The sequence below is a fragment of the Pogoniulus pusillus genome, chromosome 26 (assembly GCF_015220805.1).
Source record: "Pogoniulus pusillus isolate bPogPus1 chromosome 26, bPogPus1.pri, whole genome shotgun sequence".
Lineage (NCBI taxonomy): Eukaryota > Metazoa > Chordata > Aves > Piciformes > Lybiidae > Pogoniulus > Pogoniulus pusillus.
The window spans coordinates 8,597,932-8,612,767 of NC_087289.1; the positions used below are offsets into that span (position 1 = coordinate 8,597,932).

At 42.3% G+C, this 14,836-nt stretch overlaps 1 protein-coding gene across 1 annotated transcript in view; it reads right to left on the reverse strand.

The window, feature by feature from the left end:
* KCNMB2 (potassium calcium-activated channel subfamily M regulatory beta subunit 2) overlaps positions 1 to 14,346 on the reverse strand; it is a 173,368-nt gene extending 159,022 nt beyond the window's left edge. The window contains exon 1 of the mRNA XM_064164817.1: positions 14,302 to 14,346. Coding sequence (XP_064020887.1) covers positions 14,302 to 14,339 — 38 coding nt within the window. The 5' untranslated portion in view covers positions 14,340 to 14,346. The remainder of the gene's footprint in view (positions 1 to 14,301) is intronic.
* Between the last annotated feature and the right edge of the window lie 490 nt (positions 14,347 to 14,836).

The window sequence follows — 14,836 nt, forward strand, 5'->3', positions numbered from 1 at the left end:
GCAAGCTCTTCCTCTATGAATCTGATAGGCTGGTAGAAGTGTTTAGCACTGAATGTTTCTAGAGTTCATTACAGCTCCCCTTGGCATTAGAAACATTACTCTCACGTTAAAGACGGGGAAACTAGGACACAGTTGTGGGACTGTTAAGGTCAGAGTCCTACAGCTCTGGACTGTGGCTGCAGTTCAGTCCTACGAACCATGTTGTCTGTCAGTGCTAACTACTGCTGGTGAATTAAATAATAGCTCAGTGGAAGAGGAAAATTAAGCAGTCCTGACAAGGGAGACAAAATCTGCTTTTCAATGAGACTTGAAAATTGAGAGAGAGAGTTGATTAGGTTCATATCACTGCATGATCTCGAGATGCTAAACAATCAGCTCTTCACAGCCACTCTGGTGGGAGTATTGACCAGAAGGAATTGCTTTGCTTGAAATGTAGAAACCTGTTAACACTGCAGTGCTGCTTGGAAAGGGCTATTTTATCATGGGAGGAAAGAAACAAACCTGTCCTTCTCTGACTCTCAATGTCTGGGAAAACCCATGTGCAATAACAGGGTACTGCAATTTTCCTTAACTATGTAGTAAAGAAGATGGTGTCAGACATGCACATGGAGACACAGTGGAAAAGAGAAAGTTTATAGGTAACAACTTCACTAATATCAGAACAATGACCACATCTATACTGTGAGGCACATCTACGTTGTGATGGGATATACTGCAGGAACGATAGTGCTTGAGTTTGCTGAGCCCCAGAGCGTAACTGCTCCTGTCCCTGGCATATGCTGTACCTTGGCTGTGGTTCAGATGTGCTGGATTGAGGAGAGACCAGGAGGAAAAACAAGTGGCCTGTGCTGTCTCTTCAGATCCTGTAATTGGATGATGCTAAGGCAGATCAACTGCACTCAGGATTTCTCCTTCCAGACAACTCTAGGCAATGTCAGATGATAACAGGGGAGAGTGACCTTGGCAGTAGGCTGAGAACTGCAAGGAGCTGACAAGTATGGTAGAGGCATGGTGAGAGACATATGAGGGTGTTCTAACACCCACACAGCAAACTTGCAAGACACAGAATAGAGAAGCATTATGGATGCTGAAACTGTTTGGAATACAAGTTTTCCAAGAACATCTATCTTCACTTGAATGCTCCCTCACCAGTTACATTATTAATGCTTTGTTTTGTGATATCTAGTTCCAACTGACCAGTGTACTGTATCAAACAAGGCACATCACAAATTGGTGTGTCAGCTTGGTGAGCTGAAGAGGAATAACAATAAAATCCCCATTTCTGAAAACTGTCTTTAAAAGAATAATAAACCCTACACAGAGGAGTCACCGCTGTAAGTCATTGCTTACAACCATGTTAGAGGATCACAGAATGGTAGAAGCTGGAAAGGACCTCTGGAGATTGTTTGGTCCAACCTCCCTGCTTAAGCATTTTCACCTAGATCTGGTTGTATAGGATTGTATCCAGATGGGTTTTGAAAGCCTCCAAAGAGAATCTACAACCTCTCTGGGAAGCCTGTTCCAGTGCTCCATCACACTCCATCACTTTAATTTTCAGGTGCAGCTTCCTGTGCTCTAGTTTGTGCTCACTGCCCCTTGTTCTGTCACTGGGCAGTACTAAGAGCCTGACCTCATCCTCTTGACCCCATCCTGTAGATATTTTTAAGCACTGGTAAGATCTCCTCTCAGTCTTCTCTTCTCCATGCTAAACAACCCCAGGTCTATCAGTTCCCTCATCAGCCTTGTACCCCTTGTTCCTTTTGAGTAGTTTCCTGCTCCTCTTGAGCTAGGCAGCCCAGAACTGGGGATGTGGTCTCACTAGGACAGAGTAAAGGGGGAGGAGAACCCCCCTCAACTTGTGTGCCTTTGTGTTACCAAAAAGCAAGGGTATGCTGCTGAGACAAGACACTGGATGAGGTGCAGAAGCTAGTTTTATTCTCTATTTGACTGAAGTCGGGTGAACAATAAAAGGCAGTGGTGGCAGCTGCAGCTCTGTACTCACATGTGAGACTGCCTGTCAGTTCTCCCTGACTTCATGGGGAGCTGGAGTCCAGGAAGATCACCTCATAGCGAGTTCTTCATAGCTCACATTAAGCGGTACCATCTGCAGCTTTGCTCCCCGTTACACTGTGCTGTCGCTCAGTAACATCCCAGGTGGCAATACGCAAGCTGAATAGAGCTGAATTGCTAGTGGAGGTTTGCCCACACTCTTCCAAACTGAAAGTGCATGTTAGAATAGACTGGATCAGGAACTACTTACAATCATTGCAGCTTCCAAGGTTCTGGAAAACCTTTCAACACGTTTCTTTGATTGTCTCTTTCCAAGCAGCCAGACTTTCTACTGCTCTGCTTTGCCTTTAGTGTTGTTGCAATCCTGTTCTCCATGATGATTAATCTGAAGAGAGCAGGAAGGTTTCCTGCTCTGCCTGCCTGCTACTAGAGATGCTTGTGCTAACCAGGTGAGAAGCATGGGCTCTGGGAACCCTGACAGTGGCTTTACCTTGGGTGGCCAAGAGGGACATGACATGTGGAGTTGGACACAGCCAGGTTACCAAAAGCTTTCAGGAAAATGAGCAGTATTTCTGGATGACTGGGCCCAGTGATGAATTTACAGAGCTCTTCTGCTTCCCCAGAAAGGAGCAGCAGAGAAGCAGGGCTGAGGGGGAAAGGATCAGCATTGATTAAGCTGACAGTTTTGCTAATGTTTCTATGGACACAGCTACTTTCTTTTTCTTTGCCAGCAGCAACTTAAATAATAAGATGCAGAGGGAAAAGGAGAGAGTGTCACTACAGGGCTAGTCACAGTGCTGTTGGCAGTATTTAGATGGGAAACTGGTGGTGTGATGGATGGCCACGATACAAAGATACATAATGATCAGTGCTCTGGAAATGCAGGCAGATTAAGTAGGACTATGCCTGACTAGTCTGAAGGTGACTCTAGCAAAAGCCAATTGCTAGATACTAATCACTTTTTCTCCCCCACAAACAGTATTCCTGCTGAGCACAGCTGTGGGTACAACAGTTCTTGCAAATATGTTGGCAGATGCTGCTTGTTCACTTTGGCCCAGATCTGCACGCTGTGCTGCTCACTGGGCTCTAGGATTCACAGGCAGAGAAGAGCCTGTTTGCTTCTGATCAGAGCATGACAAGCCAAGTTGTACTTCAAGCCTTGGCAGAGCTGAGTGGTCCAGTTGTCCTGTCTCCATGCCACTGGTTCTGCATCCAGTGTTCCCACTGATGAGCAATCGCACCGGCTGGCTGAATGGCGTTCTTGTCACAGCAAGGTTTGATGATAAACTCAATTCTCAAACTCTTACAGGAATCTTTCATCAAATTTTACCTCCCTTCTGGCAATCAAGGATGATCTCTACAGCTTGTCTAAGCACCTCTAGCTTCATGACCTAGTGGAAGGCAGTGACTTGCTGGTCAGGGATGTACTTGAAAACCACTGTGAGATGGGATGGTCTTTATCATCTACATAGAGACAAAAGAGGACTAGAACGAATAGGGACAAACTCTGGGAACCATGGTGATCATGCCTTGTATCTGTATCAGGCGTGATGACTGAAAACTAATCTTTCTCGTCCTCTGCTTTAGCCCTAAACCCCTCCTTTAAAGAAGGAGAAGAGAGATGTAGAAATAATTTCTAGACTGGCTGCCCTACTGCATTTGTTATCATCAGCACATGGGTCTGTACACAAGGACTTCATAAGTGTTTTTAACTGTAGTAAAGGACAGTGTCCAACAAATCTTTCATTTTGCATAGAGGCTCGTATGTTAGATTTATGTTAGACTGCTAGACTTGGATTTGGGCTTCATTCCATCCATTTTCATGAAGGGAGTCAGTAAATGAAGTGTATGACTGTTTTTATAAGCTCAGTGTGTATTGTATATAGTTAGCTGTGAAAGGCAGCTTTGAGAAGAATCATTCATGTAAATAGCTGGACATTGTTATTTGGATCCATATTTTCCTGGTCATTATGAAGAAGTGATCTTTTGACACCTTTCAGAAGACCAAGACCACCAGGATTCTGCTTGGAGATGAGTATGAAGTTTATAGTCTTAATTCTGCAGGAGTTGAATTGCATGTTATTAACATCTCCACCACTAGACTTCACATGCAGAACATTATGGCTATCCATCTAGTGTTTCCAATTAGCCAGAGGCACTGTCTTTGCTGTCTACTTACTTCATCCAAGGACAGAAATAATTTGTTAGGATAGCAAATTGCCTTCCACTCTTGCAAATTAGTATTAGAGCATCACTATAGAAATAATCTGTGCTATCTGGATTATGGTAATGAAGTTGCAATAAATGGTTTCTGAACTAATGTTTGGAGAAGATGTGTGTGAGAGATATATACATGAGAGGCATTACTAAATAGATTTCAGTATTTGTTTTTCTGAAACAGGTTCATTTTCTCCTGAAAGGGTAATGTACATCTATCTTACAAGGAGTTTCCTTAGAGGGTTTACATGAAGAGTGAATCTTAGAGGAAAAAAAAAGTGAAAATGTAAGAAGAAATATACTGCCATGGGAAGCTCAAAAATGAGGCCCTTGAGGCTTCAGAGAGTTATTGTTAATCCCCTCTTGCCCTGAGGGCATTCCTGTGTGACCATCAAAATGACACATGCCCAGCTGTCTGGCAGTTTGCCACATCTCTAGGTTTGATGGACTTTGCTCTGGAGATGGCTAAGCCTCCAGCTGTTCAGCATGGCAGTTTGTTTTCCTTGACAAACATAGTCAGATGTTTATCTTCACCTATCTGAATCCACAAAAGCAGATTATAAATGGTTTCAAATGTTCGTTTTATTTTTCAGCACCTTTTCCTTCCCAGAACCTGGAAACACAAAGAGCCATTAAAACCTGAAAGCCTGTCCTGCCTGAGCACTGCTTTCCCACTAGATTATGATCAGCAGCTGACTGGGAGGCTGTTAAGATTGCTGTTTCAATTATTAAGAGGAGGTATCACACACAACAGAGATATGTGTCTAACTGACTTGGTAGTAAGATGGCAAAGTTCCCACATGCCCCCAGTGGATCATTAGCTGATTACTTGGAGCAGCACAATTCATGCAGTGACATGGCACAAGCATATACTCCAAATGGGTAAAATGAGGTAAAGGGTTAGTCAGAAATATGCAAGAGGCAAAGAGAATTCTTCAAAGTGAGCAGGAGCATGATGCTCCTGCTAGGGGTAGAGCTAGGGGTATCAGTCATGTGCTGGGGCCAGTGATAAGGGCTCCTGGGAAGGAAGTGTACTTCTGTGTGCATGGCTCAGCCATCAGTGCCTGGAACTGTTTGGTTCTGATCACCTCCTCAGCTTGGGCAATCTCTGAATCAAAATACTCAAACAGTCCAATAATAACTGACAAAATACAGGCACTGATTTTGAAAATGTTGCATGAGTGTGACAGGACAAGAGCTATGTGATGGGGGACAGAGAGCAGTACAAACCAGTTATAGAATCACAGAATCATAGAATCAACCAGGTTGGAAGAGACCTCCAAGATCATCCAGGCCAACCTAGCACCCAGCCCTAGCCAGTCAACTAGACCATGGCACTAAGTGCCTCATCCAGGCTTTTCTTCAACACTTTCAGGGACAGCGACTCCAGGACCTCCCTGGGCAGCCCATTCCAATGGGAAATCACTCTCTCTGGGAAGAACTTCCTCCCAACATCCAGCCTATACTTCCCCTGGCACAACTTGAGACTGTGTCCCCTTGTTCTGTTGCTGCTTGCCTGTTCTTCTGTTGGCAATCACAGATCACAAAGCAGTTCTCTGTGTATGGGTTCTCCAGTACCATTTCTGCAATCAGATTCAGTTACTTATACAGAATTACAATCCCTACATGCATGCACAGCTAAAGTTTTGCTTCAGTCAGGCACTGCAACGTGCTCCTAAATCTGACATAGAGATTTTAGTTGTTTGGCTTTGTTCAGAGTGGAGTAAAAGACGAGAGAAAAGAAGGATCTAACTGTATCATGATTCTTAACAGCATGAGACATGCTCACAGCACATAATACATTTCAGACTCTCCCTTCCCATCCTATGCAGCAGCACACAGGTACAGGAATGGTTAGTAAGACAGTATCTGATGCCTGCAGGAAAATATGTTTATTTGCTTCTATTAAAAAAAGTGAGCTGGAATTACTGCAGACTGGGATAGAGAACAGGTATTTCCAAAGCTACTGCCAACCGCCTTACATGGACATGATTTGACTCCAGCACATACTTGAGAGGGACCCGTGACTCAACACTGAATTGCATTCACAGGCTTTGATTCATTATGACTCCTAAGCCCTCAAAATAAGAGCCTTTTGAAAAAGAGTATTTTAAAAAGAGAACCAGGGTTTTCTAAAAAACCACCAAAAAACCAATCTCTCTGAAATAATGGGAGCAGCTCTACCTGTTTCTTGGCGGTAAAGGAACTCAAATGAAGGTATTTTCTGACCCAGATAAATCTTAAACTTCCCCTGAGTACAACTGAGAGAGTAAATTTGGAGAAAGTCTGCTGCAGGGAGATGAAAGTTCTCTTGCCAGATGAAGACCTGGCTCTTCTTGTTCAAATACACGTGTGCTTTCAAGATTCTTTGCTTTGTGATAGACAGCTCTAAATCCAGGACATTCTAAACTCTTGAGCATATCAAGTGCACATGCAATACATGGGCTTCAGGGAAACTGGAACCTGATGTACATCTGCCCAAAAGAATAGCACAATACATGAGCTTCAGGGAAACTGAAACCTGATGTACATCTGCCCAAAAGAATAGCACATCTGCAAAAAGGAATACTGAACTGGGGTGCCTAATGCACTCAGGGCAGGAACACAGTAATTCAAGAGTACCTGGAGTGGATGCACCACGCCTGCACTTGCAGAACTAGGCCTGGAGCCATGGCAAATCTATCCCCAGAATATTTGGGTATTCAGTCAGTGCACTGGAAGGTATTAAACATTTTGGATTTTCAGTTATCCAGCTGGCCAACATATGTGGATTTGGGGCTAAGTATTACAGCAGCATAAAGTTTGGTCTGGTAAGCTGTAGCATAGTGGATGATGCTGATGTCCCACTGAGCTGCCTGGTTTGAAGCAGTGCAGTAGCTACAGCCCAGGATGAACTGGTGGTCAGTAGCAATAAAACAAGGAACAACAGCTATAAATTGAAACATAGAAGGTTTCACCTCAACATGAGGAGAAACTTACAGTGAGGGTAATGGAGCACTGGAACAGGCTGCCCAAAGAGGTTGTGGAGCCTCCTTCTCTGGAGACTTTCAAAACCCACCTGGATGCATTCCTGTGCAAACTACTCTAGGGAATCAAGGTTGGACTCCATCTCTGAAGGTCCCTTCCAATTTGTAAAGTTCTGTGACTCCGTGTTTCTGTGAAAGGTTACTTTTAGCCCTCTGTATCGGAGTTGATGTCAACTTTGTTTTTTGTGTGTTATTTGCTTGGCCATGGCTCAAGTAGGGCACTGAAGGGCTAGTATTGCAAGATGCAATTTACTCAGATGTTCAAACTTTGCTTTGAATTTCCATCTGATTCAGATTGTTAAGGTAAATATCTAAAATGCAGATCAGACCTCTTGTGTTTCAGGTGGCACAAAATCAAGTTACAGAACAAAATACTAAAAAAAAAAAAAACAAACAAACCCCAAACCATTCCAAGAACCAGACCATCAGTCTGTGTTCATCTGAAGTCTGAAAGCTGGTAGCCAAGCTGAAATCAGTGAGTGGCAGTGCTCCAGCCTGAAGCAAGGCTTTGAGGAGAGGATGCACAAGCTGCTGCCTCAATGCCCCTGGGACAGAGAAAGGAAAGTAAGGCTCTATGTGTCAGGGGTACAGTGAAAGCAACCAGGCTTGGACAAACCACATCTCAACTTTCTCTCTTTTAATCTTGCTGTTGAGAGACAACTTTTAAAAGGAATCATTCCTCTGCCACTGAAGCCAGTGAGACCTGATGCTGTTAAGTGATTTCAGCCTGGGCAGAATCAATGGCATTACCTCACCATCATGGCAAAGCCTTTGCTCCTCTTCTCAGTGCTACCAATAGCACACAGATGAGTACTGAATCATGGCCTCCACTCACCTGACACTGGTGAGCTCAGCAGACTGCAAACATGCAGGGGCATGATATAGTCAGGAATTCAGGGTTAAATACGCTAATCTGGATCATGCTTGAACATGCTGATCCCATCCTATCATAAGAGATCAAAGTTCTCAGAGCTCAGCTGGAGGATAAGGTCAGAAACGGACATTTTTCCTCCTAATTTTTAGAACTTTTGCCTCCAAACACACAGATGAAGTCTGTTCCCTTACTCAGAAGTTAATATTGTGATAGCAATACCACTACAGCAGAGGAATACATATCACTCAAGCAGCATCACAGGCTAATGCAGGCAACTGGGTATTTTCTAAGGAGCTGTTAAATGGTTTGTGTTTGCATGCACAACCATTTATTTGCTGGGAAAGACTTCAGCTTTCCAGCAGCCTGAAAGCACAAAGAGTTGCTGTGCTCGTAGCTGTCCTCCAGAGCTTGAGGACTGCTCATAAAATCAAAGCAAGCACTCCAAACTGGCCTAATCTAAGTCATCCTGCATGGTTTCACTTATTTGACAGCTAATACAGGACCAGCTGTGTAGGTAGTGAAACAGAAGCATTAAATCAGAGAAATAATAGAGACTGGGAGGCCCCTTACAGGTCACCTCCTGCCGTGTGTCAGCTGCAGCTTTACCTGCATCACTTCTCCCTGGTTTGTCTAACCAGTTTTCCAAAATCTCCAGTTGTGGAGATTCCAGAATTACCCACCCTGAGGTAAAAAGTAAAAGATGTGCTTCATGCAAAGAACAGCTGTTCAGCTCGTATCTTCCCTCTGTGATGTTCATCTGATACATAACACATCTCCTATGTGGTTTACTGATGCTTCCAGGAAAAACACTGATCATGTGGGGACATGCAAATGTCAGCACTGGAAAATGGGAGATAGAGGCTAATTTCCCCATGTAAGGTTATCGCTAACGTGCATAGATGAATTTTTGGCTAGATGGGATTTTTGGTCTAATGTACTTATGTGGTTGCCTTTACGGCCTTAATTGTAACGAATGTGATTAGCCTACAGTTCTCCAAGAGAGGCTGCACTGTGACAGAGATGGGAGCGTTTGCTTCCAACCTATACAGGCCAAACAGCACACATCCTTGCTGTTCCTCACTGACTGCTTGATTTAATTAACATGCTGGGGCTGTTTAGTCTGTACAGTGATGGAGCAGGGCCATAATTCTTTATACATCCTATCTGCACTCCTTTTAACTGAGCTCAGCCTCTCTCACCATGTACAATTTCAGAGTTTACCAAGTTACTCTGTTGCTGTCATGATTCTTTCACTGTTTTAATGTTTCCCAGGCTCACATTGAGAAGCTTTCTATATAGTGCCCCATTAGCCATTTCATTGAGATTGCTCAGCTCTTTCTTTGCCTATTCAAGGCATAAGATAAAATGAACTGAACTCTGTGCTTTGTGCATCCTACTTCTCTTTTCCTTCTACTTTTCACCTTAAGTACATTTTTTATGGAGGGGATCAACATGCCTCCCAAAAGTGCCCCCTGCCCTGACTCAGCACTGCTACTATTAGAAGATTGCCATGTGTTTCTAGACAAGCCTTTTCCATACTTCAGGTCCAGCTCTGGTTCCTCAGTACCTCTTGGAAATAGCATCCAATTGCTTTCTGCAGTTTAGCATCCTCCTAGTGCTATCATGCTCACAGTGTTCCATCCAGTCAGTGTCAGAGTAGCAGAAACATGTAAGCACACTGTCAGCACACTATGGATTTATGTTTTTATAGTGTCAAATGTCTGCATCTTAATCCCAGTTAGATTAGCTGAACTTCTAAACACTCTTGCAAGGACTACAAGAGGGTGGACATTAAGTATGTTTGTAAGTGGATAAAACAGTGGAAGAAGTTTTCACAGAAGAGGCAATTCAAAGCTAATCCCAGGCTCTGCTGCATGGCAGTCTCTGAAAGCCCTTTTACTGATGAGGAGCAAATGACTCTTTGCTATTACCATTTATGTAGTTTCTGAATTGTACTACTTATAAATATGTTATAAACCTTTCCCCATATATGCACTCTTCACAGGAAGACGGAGGACAAACCAGCCAGGGAAAAGGAGCAATTATAAACTGACTACTAGGCCTGACTGTCATTTTAATCAGCCTGTATGTGTAAGGCTGTTTTAAGATAGCTTTAAGGAAGATGAGAATCGGCCCTCTTGGACATATACTGTCTCACACAGTCTGAAGATCACAGGAGTTAGCACAAAACTTGTATTCCTTTCTAAAGTTCATGGACTATAATCACAGAATATTAGAAGTTTTAAAAGTAATTCTGGATCTGCTTAACATTGGCAAAATCCATGACTCTAGCAGTTAGAGAGTGACAGTGTAAACCTTGTTTATCTGCATCAGGTACTGAGGGCTTTACAATTCCTCACTTACACAATCTGCAAGTTGCACTTTCTCATAGCCTCATATTCCAGTGTTTTCCTAGCCTGAAGCTTCTCAATTTTCAAGATACAGCCTGATGTTGACCACAGAAAACAACTTCTTCCCTGGCAGATCAAAACTCCCTGTGTTCAGCAGAGCAGACAAAAATATACTATTTTCTGCCTAACCCAGAACTCTTGGAATGTCACCTTTTAGTCTCACTTAAGAAGCATTAAAATTAGAGAAGGATGAAAGTGAAAAGATTTGAGGCTCTGAGGGGTTGTGCTGAGGCAAGGATGTTTGTTGTTTGCACAGGTTTTGCTGGGTTGTTTGTTTCTGGGGTTGGTTTTTATTTTCCCTTTTTCTTTTTTTTTTTTTTTTTTTGAACCTTTTCTAAAGTACTTGAATGTAGTAGAATTAGAGACAATGCCAAATTGCTGGCCTAGCACTTGTTATCTTTTCCTTCCTATGACTTATCCTCCTGTTTGGTAATTGGTCTTGCTTGAATAGATTCGGTTGAGTGCAGCTTTTGCCTGGATGTTTTAAATCCCTTTCAGAATAAGGCCCCACAGAGAGAGTTGCAGAAGCAGGAATTAAGTGAAATTCCTGGGAAAGGTGAAATTGAGCTAAATTCCTGCTCTCACACTCAGAAGGTTCACAGCTTTTTAGATGTCTGCTCATGAACATAATACCTCTGCCAGCATTTCTCAACAAGTCACCAGAAGCTTTGGATGTGCAGTAAAATCTGGATGTTTCCCCCACTTTTTCAAACATCACAGTCTAATCAGATTGCTGCTGGTTTCCACATGGCTTCATAGCATCCAGGAGAAAAGTGGCAGAAGAAAATAAAAGTAGATAAAAGTAGAAATTTCATTAAGAAACAAGTGAAACACTTCCTTTTTAAAGCATAATTAGCAGTTCAAAGACACTTGCCTTTCAAAATCTCTGCTTTGATTCCTGTCAGATGCAGAGGCAGTGAGATACGACACGACATTCATCAGCTATCTCTCAACATAAAAAGATGTGGTGATTTTTCTCTAATTGAGGGGATGGGAAAGCAAACTTTCTCTTCCTCTTTTCTCTCTCTCTTTTTTCAAATGAACTTAAGAAATTATTTAAATAGCTGTCAAGCACCCAGAAGGGGTTAGTAGAAAACCAGATGAAATAGATTTTGCTCATTCCTAATATATTTCTCTTGAAAATATTTTGCTTTCTGACATTTCTCTGCTAATTTGAGGCTAGCTGGGATATTTTGGTGAGAAGAATTAGATTATAGGCTGTGAAAAGGAAACAATGGTGATTTCTACTGCACTCAGGCTTGCTGAGATGTAGAAAAACATGATCATAAATATAAATAACGCAGTTACTCTCTCTGGCTCTGGCTGCCTCCCTTCTCTCCCTAACTTGCTGTCTGTCTGCTTTCTAACCCTCCTGGCCAATTCTCCAAAGTCACCTTGAACGTAAGGCAAAGTCTGGGATAAGGTAGAGGGGTGGAAAGGAGGTGAAAGTGTGGTTGGAAGCCCCTCCTGGGGACTCTGGTTTCTGGGAGAGGTGTGTTCCTGCATTAGTTTTGTAACTTGTACATTTCTGTCTATAGCTGTATATATATTGTAATTATCTGTTGGTATATTGAGCTAAGCTCCATTCCTTAATTTCCAGCTCAGCTGAGTGCAGTCTGTGTGATTTTCATAAGAGTGGGGGGTGGGCAACTCCCAAACCATCACGATTTCACATCAGGGAATGTTTCTTCCTTTCCTTTAAAACAACAACAACAACAACAACAATCCCAACAAACATTCCCTGATCAAATTTGCCTGATGACTGCATTATGCCATGCTGACAGCTTCTTCTTTTACTTTGTTTGGTTTGTTTTTGGTTTTGTTTCTAAGATCAATTGGCTCTTCCACAGTGTATTCCAGTTTTGAGGTTTCAAAGTAGTTTTATTCCTATTTTGACCTTCCTAACACAGGACTTCCTCTCTCTTCCCTTTTTACCAGTCTGACAGCTTGAAAGTGTGACCACTTCTGTTTCTGTCTCAGTGTAGTGTATGAAAAGCTAACATCTGCAGCAAGAAGTATACTGGAGGTCTTGGTGGAAGAGAAAAGATGAATTTTGGAAAGCAGCTGGGGCATGGATTTGCCAATATAAATGCATTTAACTCAGTGTTTCCATGAAGCCAGTGACCTGACAGTCATACTTTCAGGTCTGGTACTGTCATGTAAAAAATTCCATCAACTTCAGAGGTTTTTTTTTTTGCTATGGAAAGGGATGAATAAAGCCAGAACATTTGATTTATTATCTGGGCTGTGCTGCTACAGAAGAGCAAGACACTTGCAGGCACTGTATGAATACCCAGTCAGCTTCAAGGAGCTTTGGGTACACACAAGAGAGAAGGTCGGGCAGGAGAAGGATGGGAGAAGCCAGAGGTTATGTGACCAACAGAAAGCTAATTTATACATCTTCAGTTCAAGGTTGTTCCTCTCCAACACCCTTGCAGAGCTAATGTCCTCTTGTAAGTTACACTTCATCAGTGCAACTCTACTGTCTGATACAGCATAGTGTCTGTTCTGTGACAATGGAAGGAGAAACAAATCTACAAAACCTGCTGATGGCACAAAATATTTTGGAAAAATGATCATTCCATTTCATATATAAACTAACTTTGTGGCCTCTGACCTGCAACTTTTTGCTATCCATATTTTCTTAGGAAAGTTTTAAAGAGGCATACAATAGAACAATCAGTAAATAGCAAAGATTTCTTTGGGGGCAGTCGAGTCTGGAAACCTGTCTCTAAAAACCATGATAATGCAGCTGGAGACAGAAAACATAGCATAGGTGTGCACAAAAAACTAATGTGGCTTAAGGTTTCATATTAGGCATATTTACTGAATAGCACAGAAAAAAACCCTCCATCTCAATAAGTGTCAAGATTCACAAGAGATAGTTTAGAAAACAGAAAGAGGAGGCATTAAGAATACCTAGTCTTTCATTGTCTGCTCTGGATGCACATGTGGAGCCTTGTCTGGGCATGCACCTTTTCCTTCTTTGAACTGAAATATTCACCACCTTTGTACAACACAATAAACAAGACTGTTTTCATCCACCTCACTGCCAGATATGACACCCTGTGAGTAAAGGATCTGCATGCCATCAAACCCCATCCTCAGTGGTTTTCCTTTAAAGATGCCATTTTCAATTTATCTCAAAGTCCAGCTTAGCTCTCAGTATCTCTTTTACGCCAGTACCACCAAATTGTATCAGTGTTATAGGATTATGAAGCGAGATCACTTACCCTGTCAACTCTGGGTTCACATTGACACTTCCAGCAGAGCAGGTGCTATAGTTTATTAGTTACAGAGATTCACTGTACATCCAGAAACTGCCCTCTGCACCCTGCTTTTATAATAGGATTCAATACAGCTGAGCAAACACAACCTCTGTAATATATATGAAATGCAGGAAGATAATAGGAGCAGGATAAACTCTGTGACTAGGTATAGTGTGCACAGCAAAGAAGGACAGGGATGCTTTGCAAGATGAGGGAAAAGGAGAAGGGAAAGTATCCTTCTGCTATGAAGGCCCAGGAAAATCTGTTTAAAGGATTTCTGCTTTAACCAACTCTGTAACCCCTACCAAAGGCCTGAATGCAATTACAACTTCAGTACATTTCCATGCTGGACATCAGTTAAATTCTCAACATTGCAGTCAAATAGAGGAAAAGAATGAGAACAAATCCAATAGACTAGTTGTTAGTAACTCCCAAATAACAAACTGACAGCAATTCCCCAGCCCAAACAGCTTAATCTATTTGTTTCTACTTACCTCCATTTGTCTCTTGGATATGTGAAGCAAAGGCTCATTTTTGTCCTGCAGAGTCAGTGCTGCTGCTCTGTATTATCTTGCCTGATCATAAAAAGGCTCCTGACCAAAAGGAAGAGGAAAGCAATACGTAAAACAAACACAGAAACCCAAGAGGAAAGCTACACCCTAAAGACCAGCACTAATAGCAACTGTGAGTCGGGGAAGAGAGAACACTCCCAGTTACTAACTTTTTCCATTGATACATCTGTTACAAAACAATTTTGCTGCAAACTCCTCTTCCTTCTTGCAGGCAATGCTTTGCTGTATCTGTAGACTTCAGATAAACTACATGATGAATCTGAGGTTTGTGTTTTGTTGGGTTTTGTTTTGTTTTTGTTTTTAGACCAAATAAGCAGATTAGTGAAATATAAACTAGGAGCTCAGCTGACAGCTTTAAAAGTGTAGTGCTAGGCAGTAATTATCACAAGGTGCATTTGTCCCTACTTCAGACTTTGTTAATTCAAAAGTCTTCAATGGAAGCAGAGTCATATTTGAA